Source organism: Chaetodon trifascialis, chromosome 12, assembly GCF_039877785.1.
Source record: "Chaetodon trifascialis isolate fChaTrf1 chromosome 12, fChaTrf1.hap1, whole genome shotgun sequence".
Lineage (NCBI taxonomy): Eukaryota > Metazoa > Chordata > Actinopteri > Chaetodontiformes > Chaetodontidae > Chaetodon > Chaetodon trifascialis.
The window spans coordinates 8565731-8582734 of NC_092067.1; the positions used below are offsets into that span (position 1 = coordinate 8565731).

At 42.0% G+C, this 17004-nt stretch overlaps 1 protein-coding gene across 5 annotated transcripts in view; it reads right to left on the reverse strand.

Annotated features, from left to right (window-relative positions):
• The window catches only part of usp9 (ubiquitin specific peptidase 9), a 40692-nt gene that overhangs the window by 13752 nt on the left and 9936 nt on the right, over positions 1 to 17004 (reverse strand). For 3 of the 5 annotated variants that reach the window (XM_070975274.1, XM_070975275.1, XM_070975273.1), the window contains exons 6-25: positions 15481 to 15699; positions 14260 to 14375; positions 13872 to 14123; positions 13625 to 13760; positions 13373 to 13525; positions 11997 to 12101; positions 11607 to 11813; positions 11362 to 11498; positions 10129 to 10167; positions 8442 to 8575; positions 8225 to 8315; positions 5705 to 5818; positions 5384 to 5612; positions 2701 to 2796; positions 2344 to 2555; positions 1677 to 1917; positions 1255 to 1404; positions 895 to 1015; positions 639 to 769; positions 82 to 360 (exon numbers count right to left, since the gene is read on the reverse strand). In XM_070975274.1, the coding sequence (XP_070831375.1) occupies positions 82 to 360; positions 639 to 769; positions 895 to 1015; positions 1255 to 1404; positions 1677 to 1917; positions 2344 to 2555; positions 2701 to 2796; positions 5384 to 5612; positions 5705 to 5818; positions 8225 to 8315; positions 8442 to 8575; positions 10129 to 10167; positions 11362 to 11498; positions 11607 to 11813; positions 11997 to 12101; positions 13373 to 13525; positions 13625 to 13760; positions 13872 to 14123; positions 14260 to 14375; positions 15481 to 15699 (3162 nt within the window). The remainder of the gene's footprint in view (positions 1 to 81; positions 361 to 638; positions 770 to 894; positions 1016 to 1254; positions 1405 to 1676; positions 1918 to 2343; positions 2556 to 2700; positions 2797 to 5383; positions 5613 to 5704; positions 5819 to 8224; positions 8316 to 8441; positions 8576 to 10128; positions 10168 to 11361; positions 11499 to 11606; positions 11814 to 11996; positions 12102 to 13372; positions 13526 to 13624; positions 13761 to 13871; positions 14124 to 14259; positions 14376 to 15480; positions 15700 to 17004) is intronic. The other 2 variants (XM_070975277.1, XM_070975276.1) reach the window with 1 other exon arrangement.

The window sequence follows — 17004 nt, forward strand, 5'->3', positions numbered from 1 at the left end:
AAGCCATGTCAGATATGGCAGTCAACCATCGAGGAAGCAGTCACACAGGTATGTTTCTGTGTGCGTTGTGTGTGGTCTAACCGGTGAGACGGGAATGTTTCCCTCAGCGTTGGGCTGGCAGGCCTCGGCCACAGCCTTCACATGCCCAAAGCCTACAGCAGTGAGGAGGAGCTTTGCGATCTTCAGTGCATTGAGGTAAGCCCCACGCCTAGTCTCCATGTCCGCCGATGGGAGGAAGTTGTTCCTGGTGAGCATGCTCAGCACCAGGGGTAGCCCACCACTTTTCAAGAAGTTGTACTGGAAGTCGCTGGCATCCTCACCCAGAGTGGCACTGGCTGGCATCAGCAAAGCATAAACAACCTGGAACATGGACAAGAATAGTGAAATCAACCACAGACCTGTCTCATACTGCAGGATTAGTGGTTTCTCTTGGTATCTAAGCTGGAAATCTGAAATGGAGTAAATGATTAAAACGTTTGATTCTTTGTCAGTCATGCCAATGAAGATGTAGTACTGCTGTTCACACACCATATCAGCTCACAATGGTACACTACACAGACTCAACAGGACGTCAAGCAGAGAATATTAAAAAAAAAAACAGGTCACTTAAAGTATCGCAACTTGCGAAAGAGACCCACCTCAATGAGGTAGAGCACTTGTGAGGGCGATGGGCCAAAGAAGCGTGAGTCGAGTGAAGGACTGAGGCTGTTTTCACCGAGCTTAGCGTGGTCCAAACACACAGCTCGCAGATTCTCCACTGTAGTGTTGTCTAAGGACACAGAAATGACACAAAAATGACCATGGAGTGACAATCGCCTGGGTGAATCTGTGTAGGTGTATGTTTTCATCAAGTAAATTGGCTGGATAGATTTGAGAGCATAGCTGCATGTATACCTGGGGGCATGAGTTTCATGAGAACTCGAGCTCCATCTCTAAGGAGAGGCATGTTGAGGTTGCAGCCCAGATCAGCCACCTGCCACAGGAAGGAGATGTAGCGCAGATGCAGCGACATAATCTGTGAAATAGGGCATAAGGTGTTAAGAGTATTGCTGCCCACATACTGATGAACACACGACACACCGCTGCATCTTCCAAAAATCCCCCAAAATATAATTGTTATACACAACATCTGTCAAACATCAGCAATGATTTAATCAAAACTTCATTCAGCCCTGTTTATTGTGGCACAAGTATAGTATTTGGAGGTGATTTGGAAATAGTTCCGTTTACACAGTATCTGTAAGGTAGACTCACCACACCAGGAAGACAGCTCTCCACCTCAGGGTTTGGCCCATCGCTGTAGTGGTTGCCGTGGTTACCAGGAGAGCCAGTGGATGAGTCCGAGGAGCTGTCGGGGCTTGAGGGCATGTTGGCACTCACCTGCGTCAGCTTGGCTGTGATGAGCTGTATTTAAAAAACAACAACTGTGAGTTAATGCTGGTATAAGAGGTGAAAAAACTCTGGTATGCAGGAGTTCAAAACTCATTCTGGCTTCAAAACAAATGTAACTTCTGACATGATCATTGATTTTTGTGAAATTTTAATGAATATTAAAAAATAAAAGTGCTATCATTTTATATGCACACACAATCAAAAGCACAGAGGAGGTAACACAGCACCTTCAATGAAAACAGTATTTTTAAGGCAAAATAATAACAACAGTCCAACATTCTCACCGTTTTGTCCTTCAAATTGAGCTGTCCAATCAGCTTCCTGTCATCAGCTGGATCAACAACCTCCCCACCAATAAAGAGCTCAATCTTGGTATGTGCAGCATTAGCTTTGATTCTGTTGAGGATGCCACGCCGAACCGACCCAATTGTGTCATTGGTGTGCGACCAGATATCCAAATCGTCTACCTGACGGCCCTGGTTTGGGAAACGGACGATCAGTGTGATATGCTTCCCACGGAAAGCTCTGGAAGAGATGTAGAAGAAAGAGGTTGGAGTGAAACAGAAATCACCTTGTTTATCTCACTGGGAGGAACATGGCAATAAATGAATAAAGCAAATAGACTTTGTCTTGTTCTGCATCATACTATTAGCTTCATACTCAAAAGGAAACACAGAGGTCCTCAGTGACGCTGGACAAGAATTCATCAGATTTTGAGGAAGATAATGTAGATGAACTCTCAATGCGTGATATGTAAAAATACTTAATGCAGTGTCTAAGTTGGTGATAATGTTGGTTTTGTTTATTCTTGTATTGTTCTCAAACTGAACATGGTACAGAAAGGCATCTTTGGTGACTTGGAGTCTGTTTTCATGTCAAAGCCTCAACCAGCTGAGGTACAGCAATATGTTAATAACTTCTTATGACAGCACAACGTTAATGCAACTGTACCTTGACATAGGCAGTATAGTCCTCTCCTCATGGTAGTCACTGTCACACTCATTGATGTACTCCTTGAGCACAGTGAGAACCCGCACCATGCGGATAGCTTCCTGACGGGCGCAGTTGATGCTGTCCTTGTCTCCATCTAACACACACAGGGTGTCATAGGAAGCCTTCAGACGGTCAAAACATGACTGGATGAAATCTTCATGAATTTCGACCTAAAGGGAGAGAGCACAGGTACAACAATGAAGACAAGTAACTTCTCAATACACCAAATAATAAATGTGGACAGGAGGGGGACAAGGACTAGAAAAGAGAACAGACTGAACTTCTGCTCAAACAGAAGCAGAACAGTTAATGTACCTGATTAACTTGTAGTTTTGGTCCAAGGTTGGTGTAGATCTCTTTCAGCAGGTCTATGGCCCGGCTGGCAATGTCATCACTTCCTTGAATTACCACCTGGGAGAGAGGAGAATATGGGCTTTCCATCACACTCAGAGTCTCCATCATAGCTGAGAGTCTGACTTTCATGCAAACAGGTCTGTGGAGGTCTGAAGCATTAAAGTTAAGAGGAGCCTCATTACTGACCACTCGAACACAAGAGGGGCAAGACGCTATCTACTACAGGACTGCAGTCTTTCCTTTTGCAATAGAATAGAATGACAAAACCAAGCACAAATGGCTGTGGGGGGAGAGAGGGTCTCAAAAACACATGAATGGTGCCAGTAACAGCTGTGTCCACTGTCAGCTCCTCTTTTGTTAACAATGCAATTACCACAATTATAATCTACATTTTAAAAGTCAGAGCACAGAGTGTGTCTGGATCGTGAGCATAACCAACTACATATATTCACTTGGCATTTGACGGTTTTGTCCAAAGCAGCTTACAAGACCACACAGACCAACTGGGTCTCACAGTTAGAACTACAGCCTACATACCGTATTTTCTGGACTATAAGCCTCTACTTTTTCCCTAGGTTTTGAACCATGAGGCTTATACAAAGGTGCGGCTATTCTGTGGATTTTTCTTCCACCACTAGGGGCACTCTAACCGGAATCAAAAATAAGATAGACGAAAAATCAATGCAAAGAAGAATACGCTACTTTTTCTTTAGCAGATAGAACACGCACGACAAATTACCAACTGGTAATTATTTTCAAATCCTCGCCCCTTCATCATGGAAAACACACGAAGAAGTTAGTATGATGCAAGTTTTAAGTTGAAGGCCATCGATCTTGCTATCCAGGAAGGAAACCGCGCTGCTGCACGCAAGCTTAACGTCAATGAATCTATGGTGAGACGTTGGAGGCGGCAGCGGGAAGAGCTCGTGCAATGCCAAAAGTCGAGAAAGGCTTTCAGAGGACATAAAAGCAGGTGGCCTGAACTTGAAAATGTCCTGGAGGACTGGGTGAACACACAGAGAGCAAGTGGCCGAGGTGTATCCACTGTACAGATCCGACTGAAAGCCCAAACAATCGCCTGCGAAATGAATATTGAAGATTTTAAAGCTGGGCCGTCATGGTGTTTCTGATTTATGAGACGTAAAAACCTGTCCATCAGGGCATGGACCACTCTCTGTCAGCAACTCCCCCCTGACTATCAGGAAAAAGTTGAAAACTTCCACAAATTCGTTGAAACAAAGATACAAGAAAACTCTATCGGACCAGACGACATCATAAATATGGATGAAGCACCTTTGACTTTTGATCTGCCTCTGACCAGGACTGTTAACAAGACAGGTGCATCATCCGTGTTATTGAAAACAACAGGCCACGAGAGAACGCACTTCACCTGCTTTCTGGCATGCACGGCATCCGGACAAAAACTTCCACCAATGGTGATTTTTAAGCGCATAACTATGCCGAAAGAACAACTCCCGAAAGGCATAGTGGTCAAAGTTAACAACAAAGGGTGGATGATTGAAGGCCTAATGAAGGAATGGTTAACGGAGTGCTACGGCAAGCGCCCGGGAGGATTTTTTCATCGGAAAAAAGCACTGCTTGTTTTGGATAGCATGAGGGCCCACATCACAGATTCTGTGAAAGCAACGATCAAGAAAATAAACTCCATTCCAGCTGTGATTCCTGGAGGTACAACAAAGTATTTGCAGCCACTTGACATCAGTGTGAATCGGGCATTTAAAGCTGCACTCCGGGTTGAGTGGGAGACTTGGATGACAAGCGGTGAGAAGTCATTCACAAAAACTGGCCGCATGCGAAAAGCATCCTTTTCTGATGTCTGTCAGTGGATCCTAACAGCGTGGAGTACTGTGAAAGAATCCACCATCACCAACGGGTTCCGAAAGGCTGGACTGCTACGCGAAGAGAGCGGCGCCCCTTCAGAGCCAACTTCACCGGAGGATGACAGTGACACGGAGAGCGAGACTGATGGAGACAGATGTGATGAAGTGCTTCTGAGGCTGTTCAACTCCGAAACTGAAGAAGAAGACTTCATGGGTTTCAGAGAAGATGATTAAAGTGATTTGAACACAGACTCAAGTCACTCAAGTGACTCAAACACAGGAGAAATGGTTCTGTTCCGTTTTAATCAGCAAAGTTGCTGCCGTGTTAAAAGGCACTGTTTAAAGAATCTGTTCAGGTACATACATGTACATTTACAGTACAAAATCGTTCTGTAGATATCTGCGGCTTATAGCCCGGTGCGGCTTGAATATCTTTTTTTTTACATTATTTTTAAAAATAGAGTGGATGCGGCTTATATACAGGTGCGCTCTATAGTCCAGAAAATACGGTATATCTCAATGTGTCTCAACAAAGTGCATTGTTCTCCCTCTCTGCCACACACAAACCTAAACATTATCTAACCAGAGGCTTTTAAAATCAGACATCTGTCTGTTGGTTCCAGAGACTTTAGTGGTGTTCAAGGTGACCAGGTTTCAAGGCATTCAATTTTGTTTCCTAAAGCTATTATAAAAGTGCATTGCACAAAACACAAAAGAGAACTTAAAGGTACTTTCAACTATCTGCCTCCCTCCAAAATAAACTAAAATATCTGTTAATGTATTCCTGTTGCAACAAATCTCACCCTCCAAAGGTAGTCCAAGCCTATTAGTTCCAGGTCGTCCATCATGTAGGCCCTGCGCTTTGCTACCAGCTTGCCCTCCCTGCAGTTGACAGCCTTGAAGAACCTCTCAAAGCACTTCATGCCATTCTCCGTCAGCAGAGATGGGTCCAACTGCAGAACGTTGTTCTCAAAGAAGTCCTTATTGATGTCTGGGTCCAGGTCTGGCTCATCACCCATCAGCTTGGAGTACCTATTTGGTGGCAGGAAAGTAACAGCATTCAGAACAGATGATTGTTGATTAACAAATCCAGGGGAATTCATTTAAACCGAGTTAAACAATACCATTTGAAGCAGGCCTCACGGTCACAGAGAAACACTGCATTCTCAGCCAGACACTTCCAGATCTGCTTGGCCTGAGGGGCACACAACCATAGCTGACCATCCTTTAGCAGGAACCTGGCAAAAAGAAAAAGGAGAAAAAAAAACGAACAAAGAAAGAAAATCAGTAGTGGACACTGGGGGCCTGTCGGTTAGAGAAATGTGCTTGTGAAGGTCATGTAGTTGGTCCCAGACTTGCATCATAATTGATGGTGAGGTTGAATTCACTGGGTACCACTTGCTCCTCCCTAATTACCCACTGTTGTCCTTGAACAAGCTACTTCAATTGAGCAGCTCAGTGGCTGGCAGGCACCACTGTGGATGGCCTGTGTCGCTCCCATGGGTTGTGCGTGTGTGTGTGTGTGTGTGCCTGTGTGTGTGCAGTGTTTCCCACCAATTAAGGAGACTGTGGCGGCCTGCCACAGTCTCGTTTGCCCCCCTCCTCCACCCCCCTCCCCACCTAAAAAAAAAAAATAAAAAAATAACCAGATCCGTCAGTCAGCCGATTACACAGCTGTAGCCTACTCTACTCTATAGCCCGCGAGCGAGAGCGCGCGCGAGAACACACACGCACGCGCCAACAGGTCGCGTTCATAGACGGTCCTACTGTCTGCTGCATTTGGCGCAATCCGGCGACACCGCATCCATACATGACAGCAGGCCGGGACGGCATTTCAAGATTGTGTGAGGTAAGTGTAACTTCTCTTTTGGGCAGGTATCAAGTTCGATAACGGAGCAGTGTCGGCCATGTTGCTGATCTCATTGCACCAGTCAACTTGTAACATACCAAACAGAGTCTAACTTTCCGCTATCCCTGGTGCTGATTTCCCGGTAGCTAGCTACTTTTCTGCTATTTCTCCCTCTCCCGCTCGCGCTATTTCTCTCTCTCATCCCTCTGTCGTTTGTGCTCTCTCTCTAACCGCTTATAAAAATTAACATGAAATTAATTATTTAATATCTCTCGTCGGCGAGAAAAAAAAAAAAGAAAAGATAAAGAAAAGAGGGATCCGACAGCACTGAGTCAGTGACTCTGCCACAGCCTTATCGGTGAAGAGGGGTGAGGTTATGGCTTAAAAGTATTATTTCAGATGGCCAGTGCACTTTTACCGCTTGTGTTTACAGACTCCATGGTGTCATGATGCGCTAAAGAAAACTTGTTAGGTGCCTGTTGGAAGTTGGCTGTTGCTGTGATGGATGTGCTTGTCTCACATAAAGCTATTTTTCAGTGAATAAATGCAAAATTCGTCTCCTCAATACCAAATCGTCTTCCTTTCCACCTGTCAATTAAAATTAAGGGGGGTTTGCACAAGAGGAACAAGTTGGCTCTAACTTATCATTTGTCGATTTGTGAAAAATTAAGTGTTCAATGGCAGGGTGCAGAGTGTGTCAGTAGTGTCACAATAGTGTGACACTCAGTGTCAAGCTGCCTGAGTCTTAGCTGACTACTGGTGCAGCATTCATGTGCCAAGGTTATGGACAGCAAGTGTTCTTTGTTCATCGTTTTGTTTGACAGTGAAGATTGTTCACATGATTGATGTTAAGTTTTGTATGCTCTAAATGAATGAATGAGTGAGTGAATGAACAAATGAACAATTGATTGAATGAGTGAGTGAATGAACAAATGAACAATTGATTGAATGAGTGAGTGAATGAATTAATGACTTTGTGTCATGGTTTGTTTGTTTTTTCAAGATTAAATTTGAAATATTCCTGATATGCCTTTGTATGTTCTTAAGGATGATACCAATCTGTTATGTTCATATACAGCAATTCATATTACATTCAGTGGTCTCAAAATGCCCTAAAGAGATACATCAGGCTTGAAAACGTACACACAAACCCAACCCCAAGGGTCAGAGACCCTCCCACCACAGTCTCCTAAAATCCTGTGGGAAACACTGGTGTGTGTGTGTGTGTGTGTGTGTGTGTGTGTGTGTGTGTGTGTGTGTGTGTGTGTGTGTGTGTGTGTGTGACAAATTGGGTCTACATTAAACTGTGTATTCTACATTTTTCCTCTCTAGATTACAATATTTAAGTGCATAAAAATTACCACAGGCTGAGAAAGATGTAAAATTGTAACATATGAAAACTAACTAGGAACTGTCGAGCGTGTACCAACTGAAACACAACAGTATAGGTTTTTGAATAATCTCACACTGATATTCTGCTTTAAACATTTTTCAGCTTTCTCTGTGCCCTTGGTGAACAAGAGCTACTTTCATAAAACTTAAAGACTTTGTCTTCAAATGGGCATGAGAGTTATTGGATGGAACGCAATGGCAATTTATTATATCTGATTTGAGCCAACACCCTTTTCCCACACTTTAAATACAGCAACCTGTAAGGCAGAAAATGTTACATAATTATGTTTTATATTAACATTTCTTCCATTCCAAGTTGTCGTCTCAGCTTTTAGGTGTAGTTCTCTTAAACCTTTGTTTATTTGATGTATTCAACTGTGACATGTGTCAGGGTATGTTGTACCTCAGGAAGTTGAGTCGCTCCTGTACCTCCTGGACATGGCTGTAGCGGCTTCCTGGCCTGACTGTCTGGGGGTCAAACTCAGCTTGTTCTTCTGTTAAAGCACACAAACACACATGGTAAGACCGCAGACAGTCCACATCACTGAGCCCACAGCTGTACCTGTGAAAATGAAATGTCAGACGAACACGGGGTTCTATTTCTGGCCACAACAACGTACCTTTGGAGAACTGCCTCATGGTCTCCATGTAGGCTGAGAGGTTCTCAGCCACTAGGGTGACCAAAGCGTGGTTATGCTGCAACTGGTTGATCAGGTCATGGCGGTAAAATACATGAGGACTTCTCTGGGTTTGACTGAAGAGAGAACAGCAGGAGTGGAGGTTGTAAGAAGAGACAAAAACAGAAATTCAGTGAGGAAATAAGCAAGACAAAAGTGAGAATTAAGCCAACATTACACTTTTATCAACACATCGTCTAATTAAGAAAGCACAGAATGACTGATTTCTCATTTGTTTCTAGACATAGAGAAAGCAGCTTTTAGTGTATTGCTGTATGTATGTGTGTGTGTGTGTGTGTATCAATAGAATAACCAGCAGAAGAAGTCATATCAATAAGTATTTCCTGCCTTGTTTTCCACATAAAATAATGTGGTTTGAAATCTAAACTCAAGGACCAAACGAGCCTACAGTCCATGATTGAGTTTGATAGCTGCCACACCAAAAAGTGCCACATGGGAATCTGGAACATACTTAAATCTGTTTGAATTACCAATGTCAAATCAGTTACAGTATGACTCCAGTTTGCTTATTAGCACTGGCTAGATTAAGCTGAATAGAGCTCCTATCAAAACTCATTGTAGTGTTGTTCCATTTCTGAATTTAAAAATCCATATGCATATCAAATGCAGGAGAACCTCATTAGCATAAATTTGAATATGTGGGTTCAAGGCATGAAATACCCCTGATATTTTGCATTAAGTGATTTGTGCTGAAAGGAGCTGACATCAGGAAGAATGGGGCTCCATCTCAAAGGACCTTTCATTTGGTTGTGCAACTGTCTAGATTTAAGAACTATTCTGTGTACGCACTACGGCTTATGTTCAGTACTGAAGAACTGCACAGAAACTACCACAAAGCACCTCCAGAAAAATTACACATATCAGAGTTCACCCAAAGATGTCTGCTTTTGAGATATCATGGTAACCACACCTCATAAATGTTTTTGGCCTTGGCTTTTAGTAACCACACCTTGATTTTATCCAACTTGAAATTGCATTTAATATTAAAAAAATAATGTGCCTCAAGAAATATTCTAATTAGAACTGCGTAATAACGAAACTATATGACATAAACCTACCTACCTAACAATAAACATTATGCCAATCGTTAATGAGTATCATTATTAAGCACTCATTATTTATTAGAGCCTACTGTGTTATACATATTTTACATTACATGCCTGTGACCACAGCTTGTAGTACCACCGATCTAAGATCTAGTCTCTCTTCAAGCCTCATTTCCAATTTCTTAAACCGAAGGTCAAGTGCTACAAAGAATGTGATGGATAAGCATCTGTGTTGCCAAGGTTTATAACAAGAGCAGAGAAGGTATAATTTAGTGTTCCTCAGAACCCTAAATGTAGAGCTCATTGCTTAGCCATTAGTCTGAACACAAGTATCTTGTATCAGTCTTGTCTCTTGCTTCACTGAAATACACGTCCAAGACTTTGAAGAGGAGACTGGGTGAGGAATCAGTCATTTGAGATGAAACCCAAGAAAGAATTGCTTAAGCAGATTCATGGCAGACATTTACATTTTATATAGTATGTATCATTAACATGTCAAAGAGAAAGTTAGACTTGACGTAACACAGAAATAGGTAGAACCCTGGAATTAGCTCTCAACTTACCCCACTAAGTTCGTTTGTATGTTAATTGGCATTTTCTTTCTGAAAAACAACAGGCATGTATACTACATATTTTCTACATTGACTAGAAAGAAACACTATTTCATAATGAAATAATTTTTGATTAATGCTGAACAATAGGATTTCATTTCAAATCAGTGTTACAATAATTTCACAAATTCACCATGGTAACATTGAATTAATGCTCGTGTTTGTTAGCACTGCAGTCTCTGGTTAAAATTTCTATTTTTTAACTGCTACAGTTCCCTGACAACTTTCAATTCTGAGAACATGATTGACTAACAGAACAGGTTTTGAGTTTTGCTGAACCTACGCTTCTCATCATGTACAGCAAACAGGCCTTTTCAATTGAAGACATTTTGACATGTCACAGTGGGAAAAGCACAGTCGTAAAGAATAAAAATAACGGTGCCTGAATTCCAGCACTGGCTTCTGGGGTTTAGTATTGTGCATGCTGGTTCCTGATCTCACGACTTATTGGGACGTTTGAATAGAGGTGAGCCAACTAAGGTTATTTAGCAAAACCTGTGTTTTATTATTACGATAAATCAAAATGTTTGCTGTAAAAAAGGCCTAGGATTAAAAAAACAAACAAACATTCACATAAACACAAATAGTTACTTTAAACATTTATTTGACAAGCTAGCTACCAGACTTGACAGATGGCTAGCTTGTCAGATGTAAACAGAAGTGGGCATTTCAACTGGATGGCTGTTGACTTAAGGCACAGACCGAGTGGTTAAAATTCAGCCTGAATCTATCAACACTCTCCAGCGTTGTTTTCAGAGCCTACAGAAATAAATAACATCAGGAAGTTGAGAGTGAAATTTGATTTCATGAGACGGATATAACAAAATGTAGAAGTTTTGTATGTACTGCCCAGTCCTGTTGGTTAATTAGTGCACTGGGATGAGTTGCAGAGGACAATTCTGATGTTATTTTGCAAAGATATGACAAGGAACTGCTGGGCGTTTCACTCTCTTGGGCACTAAGCATAAGAGCTGACATGCTGAATGAATGTAACCTGGTCAAATATGTGAATATTAAGCATGCTATTGCTTTTCTTAGGGGTGTTCATGCTTTATATGCAAAGGAAATATCATGAAAAATACTTTAAAACAACACCAAATACTCCTTCATATTCACACTTGCCAACATTAGAATTGTCCTGTTTATGTTGCTGTAATATAAAACTCATTTTTACCATGACCTTACCTAAGGTTTTGAGGGGCTTCTCCAAAGAGGCTACAGATTTCTCTGATTTGCTTCAGGGCAGGGATCACCCATTTGTCATTGGTTCGCAACTCTTCTATGAAGCGATCTATCCACTGAATCTTCTGTGTGTCTCTGTCCTGTGAGTGAAAATTAAACATCCTTAGTTTTTTGAGTCAAATGAACCCTCTGTTATTTTGCATGGCATTCACCAGAAACACATTCATCAATAACAGCCTGACATGTACCTGGGAGCAACTGTAATCCAATATCTTGATGTGAGCACTAAGAGCCTGGTCCATGATGTCTACAGGCACATCATCACTGTGTGCCAGGTTCCACAGCAGGTTCAGGACCTTGTGGGCCATCACCCCATCCTTATCATCCTCAGCCAAGCGCCGGATGAGCTCCAGCAGTTTTTCACGCTGCTTTTTGCTGGCATTGGTCCAGCTTGCCTGCACAAAAACAACAATCAAGTCCACATGTTAAAGTAGTGCAAACAATACTGTGTTGTTGTGATGCAACAATTCAGCTGCAGTGTGATTAAGCCAGGACCCAATGAAAAGGTACAGTGTATTGTCTACAAAAACCCTTTAGAATCTGTGATCGAGTCACTGCTTAATAAAACTCTTACTCACCTTGAAGCAGTCAAAAAGGTGATCAAGCTGCTCGGGTGAGAAGTCCCACGCCAGCTTGGCCAGGAGGTCATGGACATTCTTCACAATGGCCTCATGCTTACCAGCCTGCAGATACACAGATACAACAACTCGATTGTTTGTTTAACAAAATACCTTGAATGCCTGCCATGTCTGAGCAGTGTCAGGGATGTGCTGCAGTTGTAATGCGCACAACTGGAAGTCAACAGCAAGGCCATGTACTTTTTGCAGCAACAAGCTTTTTGTTTGCAATGCACAACTGGAGTTATGTTTCATTTAAAGGGAAGTGAGCCATGATTTGTACCATGTAGTCTGTCTGGATGTTGTTCTGAAAACAAATGCAAAAGAATGCAGTTTAATATTAATGTAATATTGCTCTACTCTTGGTGTAGCGAGGTCGAAACTCCAGCAACGCCTGCAGTATAAAGAACACTCTGTGAGACGAAGGCTTTGGCTTTTTATCAGGGCCATCTGATGAGTCCTCATCTGACCCCTATGACCAACCTGAAAAGCGTTGCTGTCACAGTTCAGTCTTTCTTTATACGACATGTGGAATTTTGACCTCTTCAAACTATTTCCCTTCTCCATGCAGCTTGGAAGTAGGTTAAGTTGTACCAGAAGTCCCTACTCCATTTTCACTGTACGTAGGACTAGAGCCAAATCTACAGCAATGTGTGTTGTGATCACACCATACAGGCACAGCCTGTACTGCCATGGTCAGTAACACTAGCAGCATCAGCTCAGTTTCTGGTGAAAAGCAGATGATGAGGATCATTTCCAGTCTAAAAACATAACTGGGCAAGAAAACTTGACTGATGTAATTGTTTGCAATGTTTCTTGAAAATGTGGTAATGCTGAAAAACCTGACTGGAAAAATACATGAATGTTCAACTGCTGTACTCACACAAGTCCAAAACGTACAATATTAACTAAAATAACCCCAAGATATTTCCATTTAGCTTTCTAAAAAACTCCAAGTTTGTCCAGTGTAGCACAAAACCACAGAACCACACACTTGGGCCACGTTGTGTTATGTCATCTCACATCACTCAAGCAGCAGTGCTGTATTGTTCATTCTGACGAAGATAGCATCTGTTGAAGACCTAATCCAATTTTGCCTGTTTTGATCCAAATAAAATACACCAACACTAAATATCATATATCCGCATAATTAGACCATAAAATGAACAGCAACAACTGACATCATTTCTGGGATGTAGCATGAGGTAAATACAAACTCCAGAACACCACCCAACCTCTGCTGGCTTTGCTTGCTTTGTGTCAAATCAGATGATCTTAGAGTAACTTTTAACTTGCACTGGTCATTTGTACTGAATATATTGTGAGGTGCAGTGTACCTGTGCAGCCCAGATGTTGTCCAGATCCTGCATTGTAAGCGCTTTCTCTTTGATAACAAAGCGAAGGATCTTCTCCAGTTTCTCTACGTACTGCGGCTGGTGCAAACTGTCCCTCAGCACAATGGACAGGATGTGGTTCTGCTGGATCCACTCCTGAGGTAGAATAAGGAGACACAGAAAACCAAAGAGGATTTCAGATACAGAGAAATCTTTGATGCAATGTACAAAAGTTAAGGGCCGAGCTGATCTTACCGCCATGCGCTCTGCAGTCAGCCATTCCTCCTCTTCAGGGTTATGTCGATGAGTGTAGTAGGACACACTGGAGATCACCTTGTTCACTTCATTTAGTGCATTCATTTTGCCATTAAAAGAAGAAATTTGCAATAACCTGGTGACAAAAAATGAGAGACAATTTCATTTGCATGAAATCAATTTAAATGATTCCAGTATCATGACAATTGCACCGAAATTGTCCTAACTCTGATGAGACGATACTCACCTAAGAATCATTTTTAATCTAAAAATCTCTAAATTCTTCACGGTCTCCTCCTGCCCTGGTACGCGAGAAGCCAGATTCTTCAGAGACTTGATTATCATGGACAGTGCGTCGTTTTTGGCTTCATTCTTGGCCTCTTTCTTCAGCTCCTCATCTGTGAGATTCTCTAGAAACTGAGGAACCATCTCGATGACTGGAAGGAAGTACTTCTTTACCGTGTGCAATGTGAGGAACTCATAACACTGGCCAAAAGGCCTGGAACACAAGAGAACACAAAGTCAGCTCACACAAACCTGTAAGAACATCAACATTACACTCAGCCCATAAAATGTTAAGAAAGCCCATTGACATGTTGGAGAATATTGTGCATTTCCATTGAATAGTAGCTCACTTGATAAGTGCAGCGATGATCTGGACGTTCAGTGCTTGGCCACTCATGAAGCGATCGTGCAACATTTGAAACCCGTTTAACGTGCCAAATTTGTTTATTAAGTCCACCAACCAGCCCTGTGATAGAAAAAGAACAAGAGGAAAAACACATTGAAGAAATTTCCTTGATCCGGGAAATGGTTTCACAAATTGTCCTCCATGTCCATTTAAAAGAGATTTTTTGTTGGGATTATAACGGACGTTCATTTCCTCAGATAAATGTAACTATTTCCTGGTTTTTATCCTCCGACTAAGTCCACAATTACAAACTTGAAAAACAATATTTTTTGCATTTTTTTCTCCTCATATGAGAAAGAGATCCAAGGCATTGAGGTAGAGACACAGTAGTAGAAGGGGGCTGGGAGAGGCATGTGACAGCTGGTCTACCTGAGCAGATATTTAACTGCTTCTTTTAGGCCAACAAATAACTTAAAGATAATAAAAAGTTTTTGTTGTAATTCAATATTTAGGACTTACTGATTAGATTTCAGCCCTAAAAAAAAACAAAACAAAACAGGAGCAAATCTGACTTCATAGTTGGACTGTGGAACCCTAAGTAGACCTGGGCCCCTGCCAGCAGAGGCAGACAGGCGAGCAGTGCTGCAGTGCTGTTCACACTGACCCCATGCCCACGCTGTATTCATCACTCTTTCACTGTAAAATTCCTAGTCTCTGGTGTATCCACCTTCTCTTTTATACAATCTGCTTTCTGAGACAAGCACTAAGTGTCTTATGGACTCTGAGTGCCATATTTTTCATTATCAAGCGACTCCAGAGAGGGATTCTCTTTGTTTCATGAAAGGCCCTTAGGGTGAGACGAAAATGCCACTCCATGGATTCTGTCTGGGCGGAAGAAAGACAGGCCAACTGTCCTCTGGAGGAAGAAGCAGTCTGTTTTCCGAATGACTGTCCCTGACAAGATGATTTTTAATTTTCTACAGCCTAACCACGTATTATATAAGAGAAATAAATGAGTAACTTCATACACAATCTTAACTATCATAAGTGTAATATGAACATTTGTCTGATCACAGAATGTGGGGCATTACACAAAACAGTCTGTTTTCAGGACAGTTCAAACGTGGCCACCTGAAAGGATGAAAGAGTCTATGACTGACTTCAAAACTTGGTGAACCTCACATCAAGCACACATGCTTGGTCAACTGTTGCAGTAATGATTCACCTTAGGAGAGCGTGGATCTGGTGGTCGGGCGAAGAGCTCATCGTCGGCCAGCTGTGCTCCAGCAGGGACAGTCTCGGAGGGCCGTGTGCCATTGTAGATGTGGAACTTGCAGTGAGGGTTGGTGGCCATGGCCAGCAGCTCCAGTAGAGGGAACCAGTCCTGAGAGAGCTTGGCCACACACAGCTCCACCAACCGGTGTGTGTTATTTATGATGCACCTCTGTGAAACAAGGTTTGTGGGTAGAAAAAAACAAAAAAACATTTTAAGCCTATGAATACAAGACACAGCTTATTAAAACAAAAGTGGGTGAGAAAGAGAATTTCAAGGGCAACTGGAAAATCCTTGCTCTGGACTGTTAGCATCCACTTCTGGTTTCATAAAATTAACGATTAATTATTCATGTCTACCTGAAAATCCACACATACATAGATAGATACATTTACATTAAATACACAGTACCTGGAAATGTGAGAAATACTATATTGTTCCTGGATTCTGCTGTTACCCTGCAGTCAAGCAGGCCTGGACTGAGCAGCGACTACAGACTAAAACAAGACTACCAGTCAAGTCTCATGTCTTAGTCCTCAGACTCATATTTTGGTGGCTGTACCAGCATCTGACATCAACATATTTGATGTGAAAACTATTTCCACACAAATACAAATTAAGTGTTTCCCTGCTAATTGTACCGTTAATAATATGACATATTGACTGCCCTTTGTGCATGACTCCTGACTGGTTCACAGATCTGAAGGAACTAGATAAGAGCAATCAATATGGGACTGACTCATCATAGCATTCCAAAGATCTTTCAGAGACGTCAGTCATGTAGTTTACAAGAATCTGGTGGCCTCCAGATGAGAATAACAAAAGCAGCATCAGGACATGAAAGTCAACCATTATCTTAAGGACGACGGGAGAAATAAAGACATTTTGCTCTTTACGTCCTTGTCTGTCTCACTGGTTTACCGTGAAAAGGTTCGAGAGATCAATCTCCCTAATACAACACAACAGCCGGCCTCAGCTACTTCCAACAAAAAGATCATTGATCACTGCTGGCATTGCCTCTTTCCCTCAGCTCTTTGTAAACCAAACCAAAAACTCAATTTACATGCAAGACTCAATCTGAACAATACAAGCGTCCAATGAGAGAAGGGCAAAGATGGAAAAGAATAAATAAAGCTAAGATGACTATGCTGAGTCATGCCACCTGACAATAATAAAGATTTTTATCAACCTTTCAAAACACATTTGATCCCTTCCATTTAAACCACTACAGAGCAGTTCTGTGGGAGCTGAAAGTGGGGTTGAATTTCAAAGACATCCATCTGTTATCGGGGAAGTCTTTACCTCTAAAACTGAGCTCGTACATGCCTCACATACACCAGCCATATTCCCTTTCACAAAAACTTTGTAAATGTATTATGGGTGAATTATTAATGTTCACACTGATTCCTTGGCTTAAATGTCCAGGATTTTGGGGGATCTACTGGCAGAAATGGAAATTCAGTTGTTTGGAACCTG